At 43.5% G+C, this 21,808-nt stretch overlaps 2 protein-coding genes and 1 long non-coding RNA gene across 13 annotated transcripts in view; 2 read left to right on the top strand and 1 right to left on the bottom strand.

Annotated features, from left to right (window-relative positions):
* Positions 1-21,808, bottom strand: part of LOC118265712 (epidermal growth factor receptor substrate 15-like 1) — a 32,163-nt gene continuing 10,355 nt past the window's right edge. For 2 of the 3 annotated variants that reach the window (XM_050694783.1, XM_050694784.1), the window contains 13 exons: positions 20,899-21,069; positions 20,536-20,646; positions 20,212-20,457; positions 19,772-20,055; positions 19,555-19,696; positions 13,126-13,290; positions 12,911-13,000; positions 12,595-12,792; positions 12,304-12,474; positions 11,881-12,018; positions 11,599-11,694; positions 11,012-11,158; positions 1-4,699 (listed from right to left, as the gene is read on the bottom strand). In XM_050694783.1, coding sequence (XP_050550740.1) covers positions 3,875-4,699; positions 11,012-11,158; positions 11,599-11,694; positions 11,881-12,018; positions 12,304-12,474; positions 12,595-12,792; positions 12,911-13,000; positions 13,126-13,290; positions 19,555-19,696; positions 19,772-20,055; positions 20,212-20,457; positions 20,536-20,646; positions 20,899-21,069 — 2,784 coding nt within the window. In that variant the 3' untranslated portion in view covers positions 1-3,874. Of the gene's footprint in view, positions 4,799-11,011; positions 11,159-11,598; positions 11,695-11,880; positions 12,019-12,303; positions 12,475-12,594; positions 12,793-12,910; positions 13,001-13,125; positions 13,291-19,554; positions 19,697-19,771; positions 20,056-20,211; positions 20,458-20,535; positions 20,647-20,898; positions 21,070-21,808 lie in introns of all 3 variants that reach the window. The other variant, XM_050694785.1, reaches the window with a different exon arrangement.
* On the top strand, positions 8,015-10,013 carry LOC118279075 (uncharacterized). 5 transcript variants are annotated; one of them, XR_007705452.1, is made up of 4 exons: positions 8,015-8,611; positions 8,696-8,883; positions 9,139-9,360; positions 9,501-10,013. It is a non-coding gene; the product is annotated as an uncharacterized LOC118279075 (long non-coding RNA). The 5 variants fall into 5 exon arrangements; XR_007705450.1 differs by having other exon boundaries at positions 8,016-8,883; positions 9,504-10,013; XR_007705448.1 differs by having other exon boundaries at positions 8,016-8,883.
* On the top strand, positions 13,297-19,096 carry LOC118265714 (Ig-like V-type domain-containing protein FAM187A). Of its 5 annotated transcripts, none has more exons than XM_035578797.2 (9): positions 13,297-13,703; positions 13,900-14,126; positions 14,469-14,648; positions 14,740-14,904; positions 15,010-15,097; positions 15,713-15,819; positions 15,959-16,110; positions 16,404-16,556; positions 18,479-19,096. In XM_035578797.2, the coding sequence occupies exons 1-9, from the start codon at positions 13,523-13,525 to the stop codon at positions 18,648-18,650; spliced, it is 1,425 nt and encodes a 474-aa protein (XP_035434690.2). In that variant the 5' UTR covers positions 13,297-13,522; the 3' UTR covers positions 18,651-19,096. The 5 variants fall into 5 exon arrangements, 2 of the variants coding, with proteins under 2 accessions (XP_035434690.2, XP_050550743.1); XR_007705446.1 differs by lacking the exon at positions 18,479-19,096 and adding exons at positions 17,933-18,018; positions 18,105-18,429 and having other exon boundaries at positions 13,301-13,703; positions 14,740-15,097; positions 16,404-17,846; XM_050694786.1 differs by having other exon boundaries at positions 14,740-15,097.

Below are 21,808 nucleotides of genomic sequence, written 5' to 3'. Positions count from 1 at the left end.
CTTTGTCTGTGGATACTTCTCTCGTGGAGGTTTGATTCCCGCGCACCGTCACTACCGACTTAAGCTTACATTAACCTGTATATTATCAAATTTATTTTATATTAGCTTTAAATACACATATACACGTCAACTTTGAAATTTAAATATTAGTTTACCGGCTATCACTGAAAGGTACATACAATATAATGTATACTTTATAACAGACACGGGTCGGGCAAACCGCGCGGACTCAACGTTAAAATACAAAAATATACTCCAACAAATAATTGACTACGACAAAATATATTCTTTCAAGTCCCAACAACGTAATAGAAATTTGCCAAAATCATCTGTAGCTTTAAAATATTGGTCTCTACATTTAGCATATAGATAGGCATCACATATATGTATCTACAGAGAGTACGGGCTAGAGGAGGTGGAGGGTCCGCGCGGTCCTCCGAGCCACAAACAACAGCGCCTAAGAAAGAGATAACAACTTTAGGATAATACCCATAAACACATCGGTATTTAATAGTTACACGTTATCGTTAGTTGACCCCACGGCGGCCGCCCGCGGACGCGGCCGGCGAGCGAGCGGGCCGGGCGGGCGGCCGCTGCAGCAGTACATTGTACGGGCGGCGCCGCAAGCGAGGCGACCCTACACAGGCGATATATTGCTAGTACAAGCTAATTATTTTATTATTACACTACCACTTTGGTAGAAATTCTTTTTATTTGCTCCCCCTCATAAATCTCGCCGAATGAACTTCGCCAAAATACATTTTTCAAGCTAACATTTTCTTAATTTTTTTTGGAAGATTTTTTTATTATAGTAATTTGACGAATGATTCCGTATTTTTAAATATACTCAATGTAGATTAACATTTCCACTCGCAAGGAAGCTAGAATGATAAGTAGAGTTACAGAAAGGCACTACCGAAGAGAAGATGCGCAGAATCAAATGAAACACTTATCATAGCAGGTGCCGAGTGGACCGACCGCTCGGACAAACATTTCTATATGAGTATTCAATTATTTTCGATTACAGTACAGCGCACGAGTTCACAGTCCGCACCGAGTACGTTGCGGAACTAATCACTCGTACGTTCGTCGATGTCGACCAAGCGCCCGCACACACGCATTACTTTCCAGATGGCAGATATACGCACATAAGTAGAATTTTACACGCACATACAATTTTCAAGAACGCAATGAGAAAAACAGTTCAAGGCTCAACTACAAACGCCGTGAACGTACATACCCGCATACATAATGTATACTGACAACATAATCAGAAATAATATTAACATAACATATATTATTAACAAAGCGTTCAGGCCGGCCGGTGCGAGCGCTCTCATAGGAAGCGTATATGGAACATTGTCACTTTTGTACATTTCATTCAAGAACGTATACAAACAGAACTAAATCATACAACGTGGAATAGAATAGACTGCAACAGTAATACGTAAGTGTATGACAACAGTCGCACCGGCCGCTCGGAACTTGCACAAACCTGTTGTACTTTACCATACATATCTGCACACTGGAATTTATACACGCAACACACATCCGTCTACGCAGAACAAGCAATGTATGTAACACTGACTTCATTTGCCATATTTAAATATCCATAATTATTATATCTTGCTAAATTAAAAATAAATTCAGTCAGACTTAAGCATGCAGGCAATATTTATTAACATCTTACGAAATATCAAAACAAATAAATGTTCAAGAAGTCAATGTGACATACATTCTCACGTAAATAATAATAATAGTAATCTATTTATACAAATTAAACATAATAAAATTAACGTCGGATATAATACAACGCTATGATTAATATACAAGTACCGACAGGGTATACGGTCTGGTCCTACATTGGTGGGATGTTGGAGTAAACATTTGGTCGAAGGCCGCAATGGTACCAGTAACATGACATCTATTTTATAAATTGAATAAGCCAACTACGCCCTTATTGCGAGCAACATACGGCCAATGTACAACCAGCCTGACATAGCAATATCTCATAGTTAGACTTATAAAGAGTACGTCACATCTATGAGAGGAAACTTTGAAGCACTTCCACATTAGATCTCCATTATTGTACACGATATTTTATCCTTTTTAATCAAATCACATTCAAAGGAAAATGATTGAGTTTTTTCTGATCTTTGGCTTTAAAGCTCTATTTGGAACATATTTCAAATAAGAGAAGCCTTGATATGCCTAACGAAATAAATAGTGGACCTTAATTTTACATCAATAAAAATCAGTTTCGAGTGGCACAAATCTATTTTACGATAGGACTGTTAGTAGGTATTAATAACATAGGCGTATGTTGCAGCTACTTCCACCACATGGGGATACATTTGAACATTGTATAACCATATATCTCATGTATGATACAGCCGCGAGGAATAACCCACTCGTGTGAACCAGTGTAGTACGTAACGAGTCTACTCGTGGTTATTACTGACAATTACACCGGCCACCATGAATACTGCCTACAATATACATTTACAATATCCATAACGCCGCATAATTGTCCGAAACGCGATATATTTAATAACTATTAAACTATACATTATAGTGAGGAAGCTATTAGGCCTCGATTGCAGACAACAATATATTACACTTTTACATTTATTTTATATAATTACGATATCTGCTGCAGTCGTGTGCGTCGGTTACTTCAGTATTGAGGCTAGGTCACTATTCAAGTTGAACTACGTTACGAATGCTACAGCTACACGTCGTGATATGGTCGAGTCCCGCGGTGACACTGGCCGACTCTGGCCGACAGTGGCCGACTCTGGCCGACACTGGCCGACACTGACAGACACTGGCCGACTCCGGCCGACACACACGACCTCAGCCCCGGTATACTACACGCCCAGACACCACGCTTTGATCGAGCCCCCAACATGCAATCATCCAATTGACTAGTGAAACTTTTGTAGTTTTTTATTTAGTTGATTTGTACAGTCAGTATCTGAAACAAACTTGTTTCCCAAATATGTGTTTGTATTTGTTGCAGTTAATAAATATGAATGCGCACTTTGACTAGTAAAATTTAATCACACGACAGGTTGTTTCAAGTGGAGCCCTGCTCTACAGAATGTGCGCTATTCGTGGCATGATGGTCACATGTGACCCAACTAAACCGCAACATTTATAATATAGTAGTGTATGAATACAGGGCGGAGCTCCGTGCACTGACCGCGTACCAAACCAACTGTATACTGTACGTCACCTGTACACAATGGCGCATGCGCTACAACTCACCCTCACTCACTGTGGAGGAACACAACGTGTTCATTAACACCAATACAACTTCATTGCTTTCCAAAAACAAATTTCGTATCGTACATTAAATGTGTAAAACATATTCCTATGAAATGCCGCCTGCCGTTACGTTACGGTTCGTAAAAATATCGAAAAGCAATAAAAAAAACTCTTGGAGTTTTGATAAACAGATACAAAAATACTTTACCGTGGGTCAGTATCTCACACTAACCATTATATACAGGAAACTATATAATATCAATAATTTACAATGAGTGACATGATAACTTCAAAATATACACAACGAGGCGGCCTCCGGTCGGGAGGCGAGCGACCTCCGTGTCACGCTTCGAATGGAATGCTCAACGATCTAACTACCTACAACGAGCGAAATATTAAACGTATGTACACAATCTCTAATTCCGTTAAATTCGAAATGGCGACTGTCATCCGTGTGATGCAATATTGATTACCAGCTGTCGGCTATACTCAGACAGCTTCGTTAAGTCGCTAAGCACAACAACAGCAAGGAATGCAACGCGTGGGACGTCGTTTGCCATCCCTTACTAGAGACGCAGCAGGCGGCGGCCAGCAGCCAGCGCGGCTAGTGGTCCTGGCGCGACAACGCCAGCGCCAGCTGCAGGTCGGCGTGCTCGCGGGCGCGGCGCGCGTCCTGCTCGGCCTGCAGGCGGCGCGACTCGGCCGCGGCCCACGCCCACTGCTGCTCCTCGCTGGGCAGCTCCCCGCCGGGCTCGGCGCTGGCCTTGTTCTTCTTGTCCTTCTGCTTGCTGCGCCCGATGCCGCCGATGGTGTGCACGAGGGACTTGGCGTACTTCACGGGGCGCGGCGACTTCTCCTTCTTGGAGGGCAGCGTGCTGGCGGCGGGCCAGGTCTCGTTGAGGTTCCTGTTGGAGTCGGCGCCGGACCAGTCGGCGGCCCAGTTGTCGGACTTGTTGGCCCAGTTATCGGTCTTCCAGTCGCCGGTGGCCGTGTTAGTGTTCCTCTTGGCTGTGTCGTCGGAACTCCAGGCGTCGGATTTTTGAGCAGGGGCTTTGGCCCAAGCGTCGTCCGTGGCCCAGTTATCGTTGGGCCAGGCCGCCCAGGCGTCGCTGCCGCTGGAGTTGTTGTTGGCGGGCGGCGCGGGCTTGGCGGGCTTGTAGTCGGAGCGGCTGGAGAACGGGTCGTAAGCTACGGGCGGCGCGGATACTCGCCCGCTTCGCTTCTCGGGCAGAGCAAAATTGCCATTGACATTGCTCGAGCCGGAAAAGAAGTCGTCAGTTTCGAAGCCTGCGACAGAAGTGGGCCGGGCGAAGGGGTCAAGCTTTTTGCCGTCGGCGACGTCGGCGAAGGGGTCCTCGATGTTGAAGGGGTCCTCGTATCGGTAGTCCTTGAAGGGGTCGTCGGCGAAGTCCATGGCGGGGCGGTCGGTCTGGACGACAAAGTGTGTGTGAGTGGGAGCGTGAGGCTAGCGGGGTGTGTGAGAGAGACAGAAGTACGCACGTGACTCCGCCGCCGCGTCCGCTTAGCGCTGCAAGTGGGGACAAGCACACGAGCGTGGTTAGCACGGGACTCGCGCCGTATATACTGCCACCCGACCGACTCTACTTGCACGACTATATAAACCTTCGTTCCGACGAACGGAGGTTTATACTTTACAAATTATTCAATTTTATTGTATTACAAAAACGTGAACTCTTCGGGTGGCATTATATACTTTTAGTAATTGTCAATATAGGTTATGTACAGGTTTAGTAATATTAGTCAAGAGAAATGAAACCAAATGAAATAAATAAAATGAACCAATTAGAAAAGGAGTGGGATGAAGGTGTTAGTGCAACGCTACAAGCAATCTACCACAGTTACAGCTAAACATTAGTTAATGTAAGTACTGCTATTATTTGTTAACCATACACTTAAACCCGAGATATTACTAACTTTTGCCTAACGTAATAAATACTCTAGACCAGAATAAAGTCAAAGTCAAAGCATTTATTTCAATTAATCCTAAATTAGGCACTTTTGAAACGTCAAATTAAATTGTCCGTCAGTCTGTCTGTCAGTGAAGCTAGGCGCTCGTTCCAAAGTGTAGCTTCGATTGGAAAAGAAAGAGTAAGACACTCCATTTTTTTTACTATCTCTTTGATACTTTATTTGATCATTTACCTATTGTAAATATATTTAGGAATACCATTTAAAAAGCCTTTAAAAGACATTAATACTATTTTAAATGATTTACCACAACACTACAACGTAAATTACTTTGGAAAGTAAACCATAAGCCAATATCTAGCCATTAATACTGCATTAGTAAAAGCATTCATGCATATAGAATATCAAATATATAAAATATTCATGTCACAATGTTAGTTACCGTACTCTTCTGAAACGGCTTTACCGATTTTAACCAATTTGTATTTATGCGTATTCAGTAGGTCTGAGAATCATCTACTATTTTCCATACCCCTAAGTGACCACCAATTTTTTTTACGTTTTTTTTTTTATATTCTGGCATTAAAAATGCATACAACTAGAAATAATTTATAAGGCAAAACAACGTTTGCCGGGTCAGCTAGTATAGGATAAAAAGTTTTGTATAATGTATAATGAAATATTTGAAATTATCAAAATTAAATAATATATTTTTTGGTTTAATTTTACATACAATCGACCTTTGATATTGTGGAATGGTTTGGATCTTTGAAAAAACTTTTTGTCTAGATGTTACTAATAAAATTCGTCAATGTTTTACGCAGTCTCGTGCTATTTCGGAAGTTCTTTATATAATTATTTATTATATTTTCTGTTCTGGATTACAAACTTTACTTATTATACTTTACTTATGACTTAGGAATTGGTCATATACATTAACGGATTTTATTTAGCTCGCACTACATGGCAACTGTCAGAGTTGGCCTCTCAGATAGTGACGACAGTAATGTTATTGTTAAGTTTGAATGATCTAAACAAATTATCGATTTTTTACATTTTAAAAAGAAAAGACACCAAATTATTTTGACATACAATAAAAAACACCCCAAAATAATCGTTTCTAGTTTCATTCAGTAATTTTACGACATATAAATTTTTCGAGAAACTAGTATGCTACGCGAAAATTTTATCTCTCCTCATCTCCTAAAAAGAATCATAGAAAAGTATTGTTTTTGACATTTCGATAAAAGTATTGAATTATGACTAGTTTTCAACTACTGTATTGTTTATCTTCGTGTAATACACGCTCAATATTTTAGACGCTTGACGAATTCAATTCAGTCAATAGACAATAAAGATTTTAGCAGTTAACATTATCAGATTAGAAAAACGAATATATATCAGTATCTGGTTTATATTACGCAATTGACACAAACACAAACATGCAAACTACATATATAACAATAAAAAGAAGCAAATAAACAAAATGGTCATGCAAGAGGAATGATAGTGGGGAGTAAATAAGCGTGGGGGGCGTGTAGCGGCAACCAAACGAACGGGCGGCACCGGCACAGAGAAAGTATACACACAACACCGCACCACCTTCTGGTACTGGTACTCAGTCAATTAATATGTATTTTTGTAATAAAAATTGCAATTTCATTCCTATAGAAATGTTGCCTTCATCATAGTTATTCAATACTTCATTAAAGGAAGTAGCAATAATCTATTTAACTTTCTGAAATTATTATTACATTAGTATTTAGTGACTTTTAAGAAGTTAGATTTTAAACTTCAGTCATTTAAAAAATGCAGCAATTTGCAAAACAAAACAAGCAATGTCCAACTTAAAACCCCGGAAAGTGGCGCCAACGAGTGTGACATTTTATTACACAGATAATGCAAAGAAACCACAGATAAAATGCCATCCTCTAGTGTCTATGTGCAAATAAACGTCATCTACGTACTGTTTACTTTCTCTGCAGCGTAAATAAAATAAAACAAAACATTTAGCTTGTCGACGTAGCTATCTGTCGTCCATGCGCCTAATTACTGGGGGGCGGGGAGTAAATAAACTTCAAATAATCATATAAATAACACAATCTGAAAAAAACTATTAGCTTAAGGTGAATGTTCCGATCGCCTTTTCATACATTTTTCGTTCACGGTATACTCTCCGTACATAGACACTTTTTGCACAAAACTAATCACTTTATCACTTTTGTACGGTCAAGAATCTGCATATAACTTTTTGGTAAATAATTCGCATTATATATGGAGAAAAACAGTCTTGAAAACCGTGAAAAATTTGGCATTTCTTTTACTAGTGTTAGTGCAATTTGACAATCAAACATATCGGAATGTCTGGATAGGTTATAATATTAAACGCTAGATGGCGTGCACCCGATAATGTAAATTTGAAGAATCATTACTAATTTTATAACAATAGTTTTCATTAAAAAACATTACAATAATTTAAAACTAACTATCGTAAACGAAAATATAAAACATTGTGGTCGTGTGTGAAAAAAATGTTAGCGTTAGTTATTATTATTGTCACTGGCAACAATAAAAATTTTTTAATTCGTTCGTAGACAAAATACGATGTTGCCGTTCCGTCGAACATGACCTTTGACACGTTGCCAAACTTATTTAGTACCATCAGATGGTTGACTTGAAATAAAATACATTTGGAAGAGTTTGCGTAGCATTACGCTAGGCTTTACGCGCGGAATTTCTTGTATGTTTTTGATCAATGAAAATTCATTGATTCGAAGTAATATTTCTTGTATGTATTTCTTTCCAATTTATTATGATTATTGCAAAGTATTGTAGTATATGTTGTTTATAAGTAAGTAATTTTATTTCAAAATAAAAATACCTACCAACTAATAAATATTAGCAAGTCAGCCCGTGAGTTTAGCTGGCTATTACAAACTAAAATCCTCATATTAGAAATCACCGATCGATATTATATTGTTTTCTCAGATTAGTAATACAAATAACTTTGGACGGACAAACATTAGTATTATTTGTCACATTATATTGCGTCTGGTACATGAATCCCGCGCGTTCCGAAACACTCAAAATCAGTTGAACGGACGGTAAAACAAGTATCTTTAAATTTCTAATGTTATAGTAAATAGAGTATAATTATATAATATCATTTTATGATTTTATTATGGTTGTTCTGCAGCGATTTTTCAATTGATGTTATATCATAATTTGGGTAAGTAAAATTTTATTGCTATAATTTTTCTGAATTTCGGAACGTATTTAATAAATTCTGTTTTATCTATGGTATGGATATTTACTTTGCAATAATTTTCATGACATGAGACTACATTTTGCTGCAATTACAAGCGATTTGATCTGGTTTTGTTATAATTTCGTTTCAATTTTATGCGAATAGGTACTGAGTTTATAAAAGTAACATAATATTGTCTTGTACTTATATAATTAGTTTTTGTGTATTTCGGATTCCGTTTACATCTAGGTACCTACTATGTCGGGGTCCTACGAGAAAGTTGGCGTATCAATGCCACGAATATTCAGGCGCCCGTAAATCGTCAAAACGAGTGAAAAGCGCATTCAGTTGGATACATGTGGACGACAAGATAGTAAACCTGTAAATTATAACTCAAGTTGTGGCCAGCTTCATTGTAAACAAACTTTAGTTTTCAAGTACGTATAGAGTCATCAGTTGTTGAGCCATCTACATGTAAACTTAGAACTCTTTTAGTAATAAGCGTTTCATCCCTCTTCTTCACATGACCATACCAAGAAAAACGATTTCCTTTCAATTTTGCTCTATCATTGGATAATAATGTTCTAGTTATGAATAAAAAGCATGAATATTACTATCAAGTAAATTCTATTGCATGTCCACTTTATAATTTATTTTAGCATCTTCTTACTATAATATTAAATCTATTTCAGGTTCAAGGACAAATGCGTGTCAGTAACATGGATAAATGCTACTTCATATGTTTTATTTCAGTCAATGAACCTTTGACTGTTATAGAAGTTTGTCGAGATAATATAATGACTTTATCAGCAATATGATGCCAAAGTTAATACACTTTTTTAAAGAATGTATTCTGCCAGAAATAGTTTTGAACATGTTCAAAAAAATGCGAAATGTATACCTAGGTATGAAAGGTACACAATTTTTTTTTATTTTATTTTATGATTTCCATTGATTTCAATCTATATTATATTTTTTTCTTGTGGGATATTGTTTTCATCCACATCAAAAGTTAAACACAAAATATACTAATTATAGTAATTTTCTTTCGCAGCAGCTGTGTAGCGGTAGTTTCCAGGCAATAATGAGGAAGGATGAGCGAAAACAACACGACAAATGTTTTTTTATTGTACTATTATAGTAGTGTGTTTAGAATCTACATTATCAATGTTTACAGTCATGTTTTTTTTGATGTCAGAAAACTGAAATGGTGTACTCGTCGTAATGAACATAATGTTCATAATGTGATATGAATACATTGACCTATTTTAAGGTTTCTGAAAAACAAAAAGGAAAGTTGTTGCTTTTTTATTTCCTTATGTAGTATAGTGATTATGGATGCTTAGATATTCTCAAACATTTTTCCGCTTTGATTGCAATCTATTATTCTGGTTGCCTTGTTTATGAATTATAGTTTTGAATTATTATTTTGAATGAGATTATTTTTTAATAATCAGTCACGTATCAAGCATTCATGTCACATAAATACTTGTAATAATTGCAGGTTAGTATATACATTCTATTAAATAATGTATAAGATAATAAAATAAAACTGTCTTACATTGCATTCTTGACATTCATTTTATTCCCAAACTAGTGACCCGCCCCGTTTTCGCACGGGTGCAAAATTATCAGTTTCCCTACTATAATATACATGTATTATACATATAAACCTTCCTCTTGAATCACTCTATCGATTAAAAGAAACAGCATCAAAATCCTTAGTGTAGAAAGCATACATATGAATATAGGGACAGAGAAAACGACTTTGTTTTATGCTATTTAGTACCTAAATATAACACTACTTATACCTTTTATTTTTAGAACATAATAGCATCAGATGGTGTTCTTTAGTTCCTAATCCCCAAGACATAATTTCTACAGGTACCAGCCTATTAACTTTTAAATGCACGCCATCTAGTGGTTAATTTTGAAGAAAGGTTGATTTTAAAGTAGGCGCTATGTCTATGTGTGTATAAATGACTGTAAACAGAGTTGGATATTAATATTTCGCTTTTATGGCAAATCGGATGGGTTTTGAGGCGATAATTTGACTAATTCCGATAAAGTGGGATGCCTGATTTTCGCATTATTATTTCTGTTACTTAATATTGTTCCAATGACACTCAAAACAACATAAAACTGAAAATGTTCAATTCAGCGCCATCTATCGGGAAACGAGCCATGAAGAGCTCGGAACATTCACCTTAACAATATGAAGGGAACATTTTTCATTAAACTGGGGAAACTTAGCTCAGTCGCTAGTTTCATATACTTTGTATTTGACAAAATTCTATCAAACTTCAGATTTTAAATTGTACAGAAAGGGTTGTCGTTTTGAACTTGTAACGTCTATAAAATTCTGTCAAATATGTCAAAGTATTTTAAGAGATTTAGTACTTTTGAGATCAATGAACATATCGACACCAACAACAACTTGTAGATCTAGTTGTGGCAAAGATATATTCAGTGTCATCATTTAAAAATAGCAAAGGTAAAAAAATAAAAAAAGGAATTAAAAAAGTATAGAAGTATAATCTAGAAACAGTGTGGGGTAGAACATACCTTGGCGGGCGGCGTGGGGCGCGGCGGCGCGGGGCGCGGCGGGGGCAGCTTGCCCTGCTTGGGGGGCAGCGCGGGGGTGGCCGCGGGGGGCGCGGGGGACGACCCCCGCGGCGGCGCGTGCAGCACCGCGAACGGGTCCTCCGAGAACTGATACACATTATACATTCCATATTTATACTAATATTTGTCTCTTCAATTTTTTTTTTGGGAGGAGTATCATCCAATGGCTTTTCACGCCATGGGTGAAGCGAGAGGGAGCGTCAGACTCTTACTAACTAAAACACCAGTTATTACTCCTGCTTCGAACCAGAACCCCTGTAACCCGCTAACGGCCAGTTTCAATAACCTATCTATCTGTAGATTTGCCTACTAGGGATAGTATTTTGACATAAGCTCCATACAAAATGTGTCAAAATCTCTAGTAGGCAAATGTACAGATAGATAGGTTATTGAAACTGGCCGTAAGTCGTCCGCAGCTCCGGGCATCATCTCCTTAAACTTCCAATATACATATTCAAATATACATATTCAACTGTTTATACTAAGAAATGAGTATATTAATTAATTAATAAATACTATAAACTCACATCATTATTAGCTTTAGCCGTATTGTCTTGTGAAGAGAACGCGTCGCCAGCGAACGGGTCGGCGTTCGATGCGAACGGATCCGTGGCGAAACCGTCCTGGAAACGATACGGTTCAAAGTTAGATTTAAATATACTAAACAAACAAAATGTGTTGCTAATATCAAAAGTCAAAAAAAGTTACACCAAAAGAGAAGAAATAAAATGTCAACATTGAAAAACGCATGATATTATCGTGTGTGTTTGAAGTAGCAATATTTTGTTATATGAATATGTATGTGAGACCTGTGTGTGCTTCGCTTGCGTGGGTGCGAAGGGGTCGTGCGCGGGCAGTGCGGCGGGGAAGGCTCCCTCCGTGAAGGGGTCCGACTCGAACCCCGCGCCCGACGCGAAACCGTTGCTCTTCGCGAATGGCTCATCTTCCTGTATCGTGAACATAGAGAAATAGTCGTAATCTATACTAATATTATAAAGCTAAAGAGTTTGTTTGATTGCTTGTTTGAACGCGCTTATCTCAGGAACTACTGGTCCGATTTGAATAATTCGTTTTGTGTTGGATAGCGCATATATCGAGGAAGGTTATAGGCTATAAATCATCACGCTACGATTAATAGGAACCGAGCAGAGCGGGTGAAACCGCGCGAAAGTAGCTAGTTAGGTATAAGTTGAGAAGTCCCGTTGTCGGTAGCGAGGTAGTGTAGTACGTACGAGTGCGTCATTGGGCGTGGCGCCGCGCACGACGCGCTCGAGGTGCTCGGCGGAGAACTGCGGCTGCAGCTGCAGCTGGGCGGCCGCGGCCGGGCCCGCCGCGCCCAGCGCCTCCGCCGCCGAGCTGATCAGGCGGTGCTGCTCCTCCAGGTGGGAGATCTTTATGTTGGCCTGCACACGATACACTACATCTTATTCACTCGCACTATGCTAAGCGCAATGTGGAAAGATAAAACGAAACATATTGGAATAGTATCTGTAGGAGAGTAATGAATGCTACATGGTGTTGACCTGGCTGACGGCGAGCACGGTGCGGCGCAGCTGCGCGGTGACGGCCTCGGCCTCGGCCTCCGCGTCTTGCACGTCGGCCTGCAGCGCGCGCTCCTTCTCCCGCAGGGTCTGCGCGGCGGCGCGCCGGCTGGCCACCTCGGCCTCCGTCTCGGCCGCCGCCGCCTCCTGCGCCGATACTTGCGACCGCAACTTCTCTACCTGCAACACTCATTGTTACTCAATACAAATATCCGTTGACTATTTTTACATTATTATTAGCATTTGTGAATTAATAAATTAGTTTTAATTTATTTCAAATCTTAATCGTAATGTTTACCTGCGTTTTGAGGTCATTTAATCTCTTTTGTGCTTCACCTTTTTGATTTTCTAATTGTTTTAATGTTGCTGTTAATGTGTCCAATTCGCTCTGAAAACAAAGAAAAACATAATTATGTACTATTCATAAGGATTTCAAATGATAGTGAACATAGTGACCAATTTATGCGGTGATTGATGGAATGTATCTTCCACCATTGATGGAGTGATTGATACCTGCAAGCTGTCGGCCTCCCCCGCCTTGACGGTGAGGTCCCTCTGCTTGGCGGCGAGCTCGGCCTCGAGCGCCAGTCGCTCGCGGGCCAGCGCGTCCACCTCGCGCGCGATGGCCTCCATCTCCGGCGTCGGCTGCGGGCCCAGCGACACCGCCTGCTCTGGCTTCTACAATATTCGGAACATATTCTTGTTAATTATAAACCCTGATGTAACTTACAATAACTTAATACTATAATATAGGAAAATAAAACAGGCACCATTTTAATCATAATAAAAGAACATAATCTGGATGTTACACAAGTTCGAAATAAGAAAAACACAATTTTCTAAAATCAATTTTAAATATAAAACAATAGATCTGTCAAGTCCGTGACAGCAAAAAGAAAATGTTTCCAAAATGGCAGACTTAAGGCTTGTTATTTCTATTTTAGTGATAATAAATAGCGTAAGTTGCGAGAAAGACGATTACATCCGTAGGAAAATGGAAGCACTAAACAATAGGAGTAAGGAGTTGTATGGGACAGTCGGAGATGATGTTAAATGGGACAGTTTCGATTTAGAATATTTGATGTACCCAAGTAAGTTGGTGAACGGTGTAAGTCTCCATTCTTCCCTGACATCACCCGCCAGAAGACATTCATTGCTGAATGACAAATTGAATTCACAACCCACACGGACCCAGAGACAAATAGAGGAAGGCAATCAGAACTTCTTCTTTCATAGAACAAAAAATATAAACTCAAAAGAATAACTGATGGATTTTACATTGGACAGGAGGGGACAAACGCAAGCTGTCCATTTTGTCTCGCGCATGGCAGGAGTACTACGAGTGCTTGGCGCGGCTGGCGGAGTCCGTGCCACCGCCGCGGTTCCTGCCCAACGTCATCAGCATGCTGTTCCAGGGCTCCGTGGCCCGTCTGCCCTGCAACCTCTGCGCGGAGCCCGGCAGTACGGAACAGCTTACATGGATTTACTCCAAGGGCGGCGACGAAATCAACATAGTAAACTAACAGCACTAACATTTAGTTTTAGTTATCTATTGATGTTTTTAAAATACTTTTTTATTTGTATTGGATACGAGCAGACGGGTCACCTGATGATAAGCAATCACCACCGCCCAAGGACACCTTTCCTTTTGGGGGTTAAGAAATTAAGGATTGTTGGGGATTCGAGGATTGGGAACACTTGGATGGGGGGTAATTGGGCTTCCGGTAACCTCATTCACACGACGAAACACAACGCAAGCGTTGTTTCATAGCGGTCTTCTATCAGGCCGCTAAGTCAGCGTGCAACTATACCTACTCTCCTTTCATGAATAAGTTATCAATTTAGTTATTTTGTAGACAGCAGCAATTGAAGACTTCTCAGACATCCAGAGCTATGACCGACTGTCGGTGGAAGGTCGAGTGGTGACCATATACAACGTGATACCGGAGGACGAGGGCGTCTACTCGTGCAGGGACGGAGACACCCAGGGCGGGATCGTCATCATTGAGGTTGTGGACACGGAAAACTATACCGTGGTCAGTTCGCTTAACGTACATTTTTCAGCAAACTTACACATTTATAAATAATTATTGAACTTGATCGATGCAAGAAGATAATTGTGATTAGGTAAAACCGACCACGTCCCGGGGCCCCCACCCAGTGGCGCCGGAGACGTACGAGGGGGTGATACTGTCCACTCAGTGGTCGCAGTGGAGCGAGTGCAGCGTTTGTGACAAGGTGGGCAGGAGACATCGGTACGGGATTTGCTATGTCAACCTCGACCAGAACCTTGTGAGTAACCACGAAATATTTTTGGTACCTTTAAATGTAATCTTGGAATATTTCTGCTACACTACACAGACGTTTTACGAGATGTATTTACCATATGTCCTTCAGATAGCAGACTACCTAGTCGACTCCGAGAAGACGACGGCGCGGTTCAAGTTAATGGAACTGGACATTAAGCTTATTGAGCTGTTTCAAGGTTCGTCACCAACACAAACACCTTTCGTTACCAACTAATTATATTCTAATACTAGCTATGTTCTTCATATAACTATGTATCATTTTTGGAATAACACACAAATTCATCTATTACATTTTTCACTATTATCAGTCACACTGAACAAGAAATAAAATTTGAACTATATATTTCCACACAATAGCGGATCGGCTTGCCAACTAATTTATAGAATACAAAATGTTTTTGGTTTCTGCGCTCAAAGTGGAGGAAAATCGATGTAACGGTTCATTTGCGTCACCCATTCTACTCGATAATAAATAAATATAAAACCATTATCTACGTTACGCAACATTTACATACTGAAATGTATTCTGAACTAATCACAAATTAACATAGTTTTTATGTATGTGACAGTGTTCTTATTCACACAACTATGTTTTTAAAGAAAACGACTCTAAGGTTTTACCATTCGGAGCTGCGGTCTACCTAGTGGGTTTACCGGGGCTCCGGCTAGAAAAGCAGGAGTAGGAACGGTGTGGTTTTTAGTCAGTAAGAGTCTGACACTCCGTCTCGCCTCGCCCAAGGCGGGAGGGGGTTTTGCCATTAACATGTCCGTTACATTTGCCGACGTTCCAGCGTTCCCGGGCGGTGTGCCGTGCCGGTCCCAATACTTGCCGCAGCCGATGAAGGCGCTGGACGTTGTACAACAACGACCTAGCGAAATTATGATAGGTATGTGCAAGGTGCGTGTTGTTTGCAATTGCCATAAGGATATATTCTTCACAAGTATTTACAGAATGTCATTCAAGTTTGCACACTGTGTCATAAATATCGCTGTATAAGCACCAGCTGTTTTTTAAACTGATAACAACATTTTTTTAGGTGCCATGTATCGAGAGAAATCCGTATGAAAAGCTGGAGAATTCGAACGACGTATACCCGGTAAACTACCAGCTACCGAAGCAGCCGCCGCCTCCCGTCACGACCACTATATTCGCTACCGTGGGACAACGGATCACTCTTCGATGTCCGGGGTAAGAATATTATTTAATTATTCCTCGTTGATATTACGTAATACCATTTAACGTCACTCATGTTTAGGTTTAGCTATTGATAGCTATACTTCTGTCTTAAAGCATTCAAAAAGACCGCCGTGCACAAACAGTGATCAAAAGACTGAAGCCCGCTTTCCACCTTATGTTGGAAGTCATTAAACGTTTTTTGTAAGTGGAAAATCATCAATGATTCCTGACTATAAGCAACCCCATCGTAAGTCCCGCCTAATGGCAGGGTCATGTCATTAAGTCCAGACTATTGTCTCCGTCAGCACGACACTACGCGACGTGCCCATATCGTGGCGCGTGGGCAGCGGGGCCGTCATCGTACCGCGCCAGCTGGCGGCGGCCGGCCGCGGGCACGTGTCGAGCCGGGACCATCTCGTCATACACACCGCGCTGCTGCACGACCACAACCTCTACAGGTACACTACTGCCACTGTATGACCGTGTCGAGCCGGGACCATCTCGTCATACACACCGCGCTGCTGCACGACCACAACCTCTACAGGTACACTACTGCCACTGTATGACCGTGTCGAGCCGGGACCATCTCGTCATACACACCGCGCTGCTGCACGACCACAACCTCTACAGGTACACTACTGCCACTGTATGACCGTGTCGAGCCGGGACCATCTCGTCATACACACCGCGCTGCTGCACGACCACAACCTCTACAGGTACACTACTGCCACTGTATGACCGTGTCGAGCCGGGACCATCTCGTCATACACACCGCGCTGCTGCACGACCACAACCTCTACAGGTACACTACTGCCACTGTATGACCGTGTCGAGCCGGGACCATCTCGTCATACACACCGCGCTGCTGCACGACCACAACCTCTACAGGTACACTACTGCCACTGTATGACCGTGTCGAGCCGGGACCATCTCGTCATACACACCGCGCTGCTGCACGACCACAACCTCTACAGGTACACTACTGCCACTGTATGACCGTGTCGAGCCGGGACCATCTCGTCATACACACCGCGCTGCTGCACGACCACAACCTCTACAGGTACACTACTGCCACTGTATGACCGTGTCGAGCCGGGACCATCTCGTCATACACACCGCGCTGCTGCACGACCACAACCTCTACAGGTACACTACTGCCACTGTATGACCGTGTCGAGCCGGGACCATCTCGTCATACACACCGCGCTGCTGCACGACCACAACCTCTACAGGTACACTACTGCCACTGTATGACCGTGTCGAGCCGGGACCATCTCGTCATACACACCGCGCTGCTGCACGACCACAACCTCTACAGGTACACTACTGCCACTGTATGACCGTGTCGAGCCGGGACCATCTCGTCATACACACCGCGCTGCTGCACGACCACAACCTCTACAGGTACACTACTGCCACTGTATGACCGTGTCGAGCCGGGACCATCTCGTCATACACACCGCGCTGCTGCACGACCACAACCTCTACAGGTACACTACTGCCACTGTATGACCGTGTCGAGCCGGGACCATCTCGTCATACACACCGCGCTGCTGCACGACCACAACCTCTACAGGTACACTACTGCCACTGTATGACCGTGTCGAGCCGGGACCATCTCGTCATACACACCGCGCTGCTGCACGACCACAACCTCTACAGGTACACTACTGCCACTGTATGACCGTGTCGAGCCGGGACCATCTCGTCATACACACCGCGCTGCTGCACGACCACAACCTCTACAGGTACACTACTGCCACTGTATGACCGTGTCGAGCCGGGACCATCTCGTCATACTCACCGCGCTGCTGCACGACCACAACCTCTACAGGTACACTACTGCCACTGTATGACCGTGTCGAGCCGGGACCATCTCGTCATACACACCGCGCTGCTGCACGACCACAACCTCTACAGGTACACTACTGCCACTGTATGACCGTGTCGAGCCGGGACCATCTCGTCATACTCACCGCGCTGCTGCACGACCACAACCTCTACAGGTACACTACTGCCACTGTATGACCGTGTCGAGCCGGGACCATCTCGTCATACACACCGCGCTGCTGCACGACCACAACCTCTACAGGTACACTACAGCATTCTATGACACAGACACGATCCCATCATCTAAAACTGCGACCAGCTATCGAGAAATGGACGACAACGACTCTAATTTGCGACTGATCTGCGATCCCTAAGCAAGATGTCAAATGATGGCGGTCCTTTCTTTTTCTTCTCTTTGAGAGGAAAGCTTTCTTTCGCCGTGGATGTAATCCGGTTAACAGATGATGGTGATTAAACATCTTTTATTATGCATAAGAATTTAGGAGTGGCAGTCTAGTAGTGGTGGAATATGAAGTATTGTGTATGGTAGTTGCTGGCAGCGCGACAAGTTGGCGGGCGCGGTGAAGCTGGTGGTGGGCGCGGGCTGGCAGCAGCGCTGGGCGCCGGCGCTGGCCGTGCTGGGCGCGCTGGCCGCGCTGGCCGCCGCCGCGCTGCTGCGCCCGCGGGCCCGGGGGCAGCGCGCGCTCTACTACATACACTAGGCCACCCGCTTTGACGATACGAGATGTTTTGTTCAATAAACTGTTGTCTCACTGACGATCAGCTTGTTTATCCCGTGACTGTAGTACCAGGACATCGTCCCTCGACCGTTCCAGTAGCGAGAGCCTATGGTCTCGAATCACGCCGGCGCAACTTCGAGTGTCGGTTGTCACCGAGTTACATGCCATGTCGGATAATTACGAGACGCACTTCAAAACGTCATTTTTTGTTTGTTGAGTTATGATTTCGATTTCGACGTTAAATGAAAGGTTTATATCTAAAACCCGTTTATCCATTTGAATCAAGTAAAAAGGACCGCGCGTTTAGGATATAATTGAAAATTAAGCTAAAAATCTTTTGTTTTACGAACTTATGAATATGCAAAACGTGAAATTGAAAATTATTATTGCAAGGTGTCCCGGTGCCACATGGCGAACTGTAGTATAGTATATACTCACGGGCGCGGCGGGCGGCGGCAGCATGTTGCGGTCGAGGTGCGGCGGGGGCGGCGTGCCCCGCGCCGCGCGCCCCACCAGCCACATGGCGAACTGTAGTATAGTATATACTCACGGGCGCGGCGGGCGGCGGCAGCATGTTGCGGTCGAGGTGCGGCGGGGGCGGCGTGCCCCGCGCCGCGCGCCCCACCAGCCACATGGCGAACTGTAGTATAGTATATACTCACGGGCGCGGCGGGCGGCGGCAGCATGTTGCGGTCGAGGTGCGGCGGGGGCGGCGTGCCCCGCGCCGCGCGCCCCACCAGCCACATGGCGAACTGTAGTATAGTATATACTCACGGGCGCGGCGGGCGGCGGCAGCATGTTGCGGTCGAGGTGCGGCGGGGGCGGCGTGCCCCGCGCCGCGCGCCCCACCAGCCACATGGCGAACTGTAGTATAGTATATACTCACGGGCGCGGCGGGCGGCGGCAGCATGTTGCGGTCGAGGTGCGGCGGGGGCGGCGTGCCCCGCGCCGCGCGCCCCACCAGCCACATGGCCAGCGCGAACTGCCCGCTCGACAGCTTGCCCAGCCCCTCCGTGTCGCACAGCGCCCTGCCACACACAGATAATTAATATACCGAAATCATGACCAGATTAAGTCGGTGGAGTGAGAAAGAAATGACTTACCATATGTGTGCGAGTGTCTGCTGCGGCAGGCCGGAGTCGAGGAACACGTGCTTGATCTCGTTCCCGGAGACGTACCCGTCGCGGTCCGTGTCGGCCGCCGCGAACTGCGCGTCGAACACGGCGCGCTCCGCGTCCGTCACCACCCACGTAGTGCCCGCGCTGCCCGCGCTGCCCACGCTGTTCATGCTGCCCACGCTACCCACGCTGCCCACACCGCTTAGACTGCCCAAACCACTCCCCATCGTGCCCAAGCCGCTAAGTGGGGGCGCCGTCTGTGTGGGAGGCTGCCCAAATAAAAAATAGACATTACGTATAAATATAACAATCTTCTTTAGCCATCACCTTTTGACCACCAAATCAAAAAGCTGTTGCTTTCCATGACCACACTTCTTAAATCTGTAACTTGTAAGACTGTACAAAAAGGTAATAAATGTACTCACACTAGACAAGTCGAGTAGGCCCTCTAACAACGAAGCATTAGACTGTGGCTGCTGCGGTGGTGGGGGCTGTGGGCGAGGGGGCGGGGGCCGGGACTGGGGGGAGGGGGGACGCGACGGGGGCCGCGAGGGGGGCCGGGACGGGGGGCGTGAGGGAGGCCGCGCGGGCCGCGCCCCCGCCCGCAGCTCGGGCGGCAGGCTCGTCGGCACCGCGTGCTTCTCCAGCGCCTTGTACACCAGGTGCATCGCCTGCAACACGCACACGCATACTAGGTACTGTTACGGACAGACCAGTTCGTTGTCTCGTTGACTGAGAATGACACTGACCACCATGAACTCGTGTCTGTCGAGCATGCCGTCCTTGTCCTGGTCGGCGAGGTCCCAGATCTTGCCCAGCGTCTCTATCGGTAGCTTCGACTCCAGCAACATGCCTTTCACCTGGAACATTACACACAAAGCATTTTACTTCAGTTCAAATACACACTTTGGAAACTTAATACTACATAATGTCAGTCTATTGCTGTCTATCTATTTCTACAAATTTATTTGGTCATATTCGTTGAACAGTTGTGTGCGAAAATTTTAACTGTTTAGAACAGAATGTAATGTGCTGATGTGGAATTCATTGGGTGAGGTTTAGTGGCTGATATGTGATGATGATGGCGTGCGTGTAAAAGTGTGAGGTAGTACCTTGTTCCCGGCGATGAGTCCGTTGTTGGGCTGCAGCGAGTCGAAGAGCTGGCTGTACTTGTCCCGCTCGGCGGGCTTCATGCTCCAGTCGCTGAGCGGCAGCAGCGGCGCGGGCGACGGCGCCGCCGGCCGCCCCGGCGCCACGCTCGGACCCACCTTCGGCAGCTCGCCCTACACACACATATAGCAACGTCACACCTTTCATGCCCGAAGGGATAGGCAGAGGCGCACATTATGGCGCACACACAGCTATACAAATTGGTACACAGTGTGGTTTGGTACATACAATACATTAATTAATTTAAAAGTTTAAATAAAAAATCATTAATTAGAAACTGAACAACTTATGTAGTAGTAACAGAACTAAAGAAAGTTCTAGAAAGAAAACTTGAAAGATAGTTCTCATATAGATTGATGAGATTTTAAAGTCAACTTGTATGTTAAACAAAAGTTATTCAATGCCATGGACCCAAACTAAAGACCTTGTGCATATTCCGGTACACCTTGTGCATGACCTACAATATCTTAATCAAATAACAGCACACAGAAAATGGTAATAAATTGTCATTATCTCGTATTTGTACATGAACAATAAAACCTGAACAAATACACAAACTATTATTTTTGGGAGTGTTAATATCTCACGTAACAACTAATATCAATATTAATGCGACTGTTGCTGTACATGTACAAAAAAGTTAATGATGTGTTTAACATTGGTCTACAATAGTCTACATTAATTGTATGTATTTTCTTTTGTTTCGTAAACATACACAAATCACCTATATCAGGATCATGCAGAATTATAGCTGCTGTAAGCTGTACAGCCTAACTGGCTACAGATTAAATATCTTAACATTTTCTTTTTTTTTTAAATAATACAATTTATTTATTGCACTAATCTATACTA

This window comes from Spodoptera frugiperda, chromosome 7 (assembly GCF_023101765.2).
Source record: "Spodoptera frugiperda isolate SF20-4 chromosome 7, AGI-APGP_CSIRO_Sfru_2.0, whole genome shotgun sequence".
In the NCBI taxonomy this organism is placed as follows: Eukaryota; Metazoa; Arthropoda; class Insecta; order Lepidoptera; family Noctuidae; genus Spodoptera; species Spodoptera frugiperda.
The sequence above is the reverse complement of the archived record's forward strand: the minus strand, read 5'-3'. Positions and strand labels throughout refer to the sequence as shown.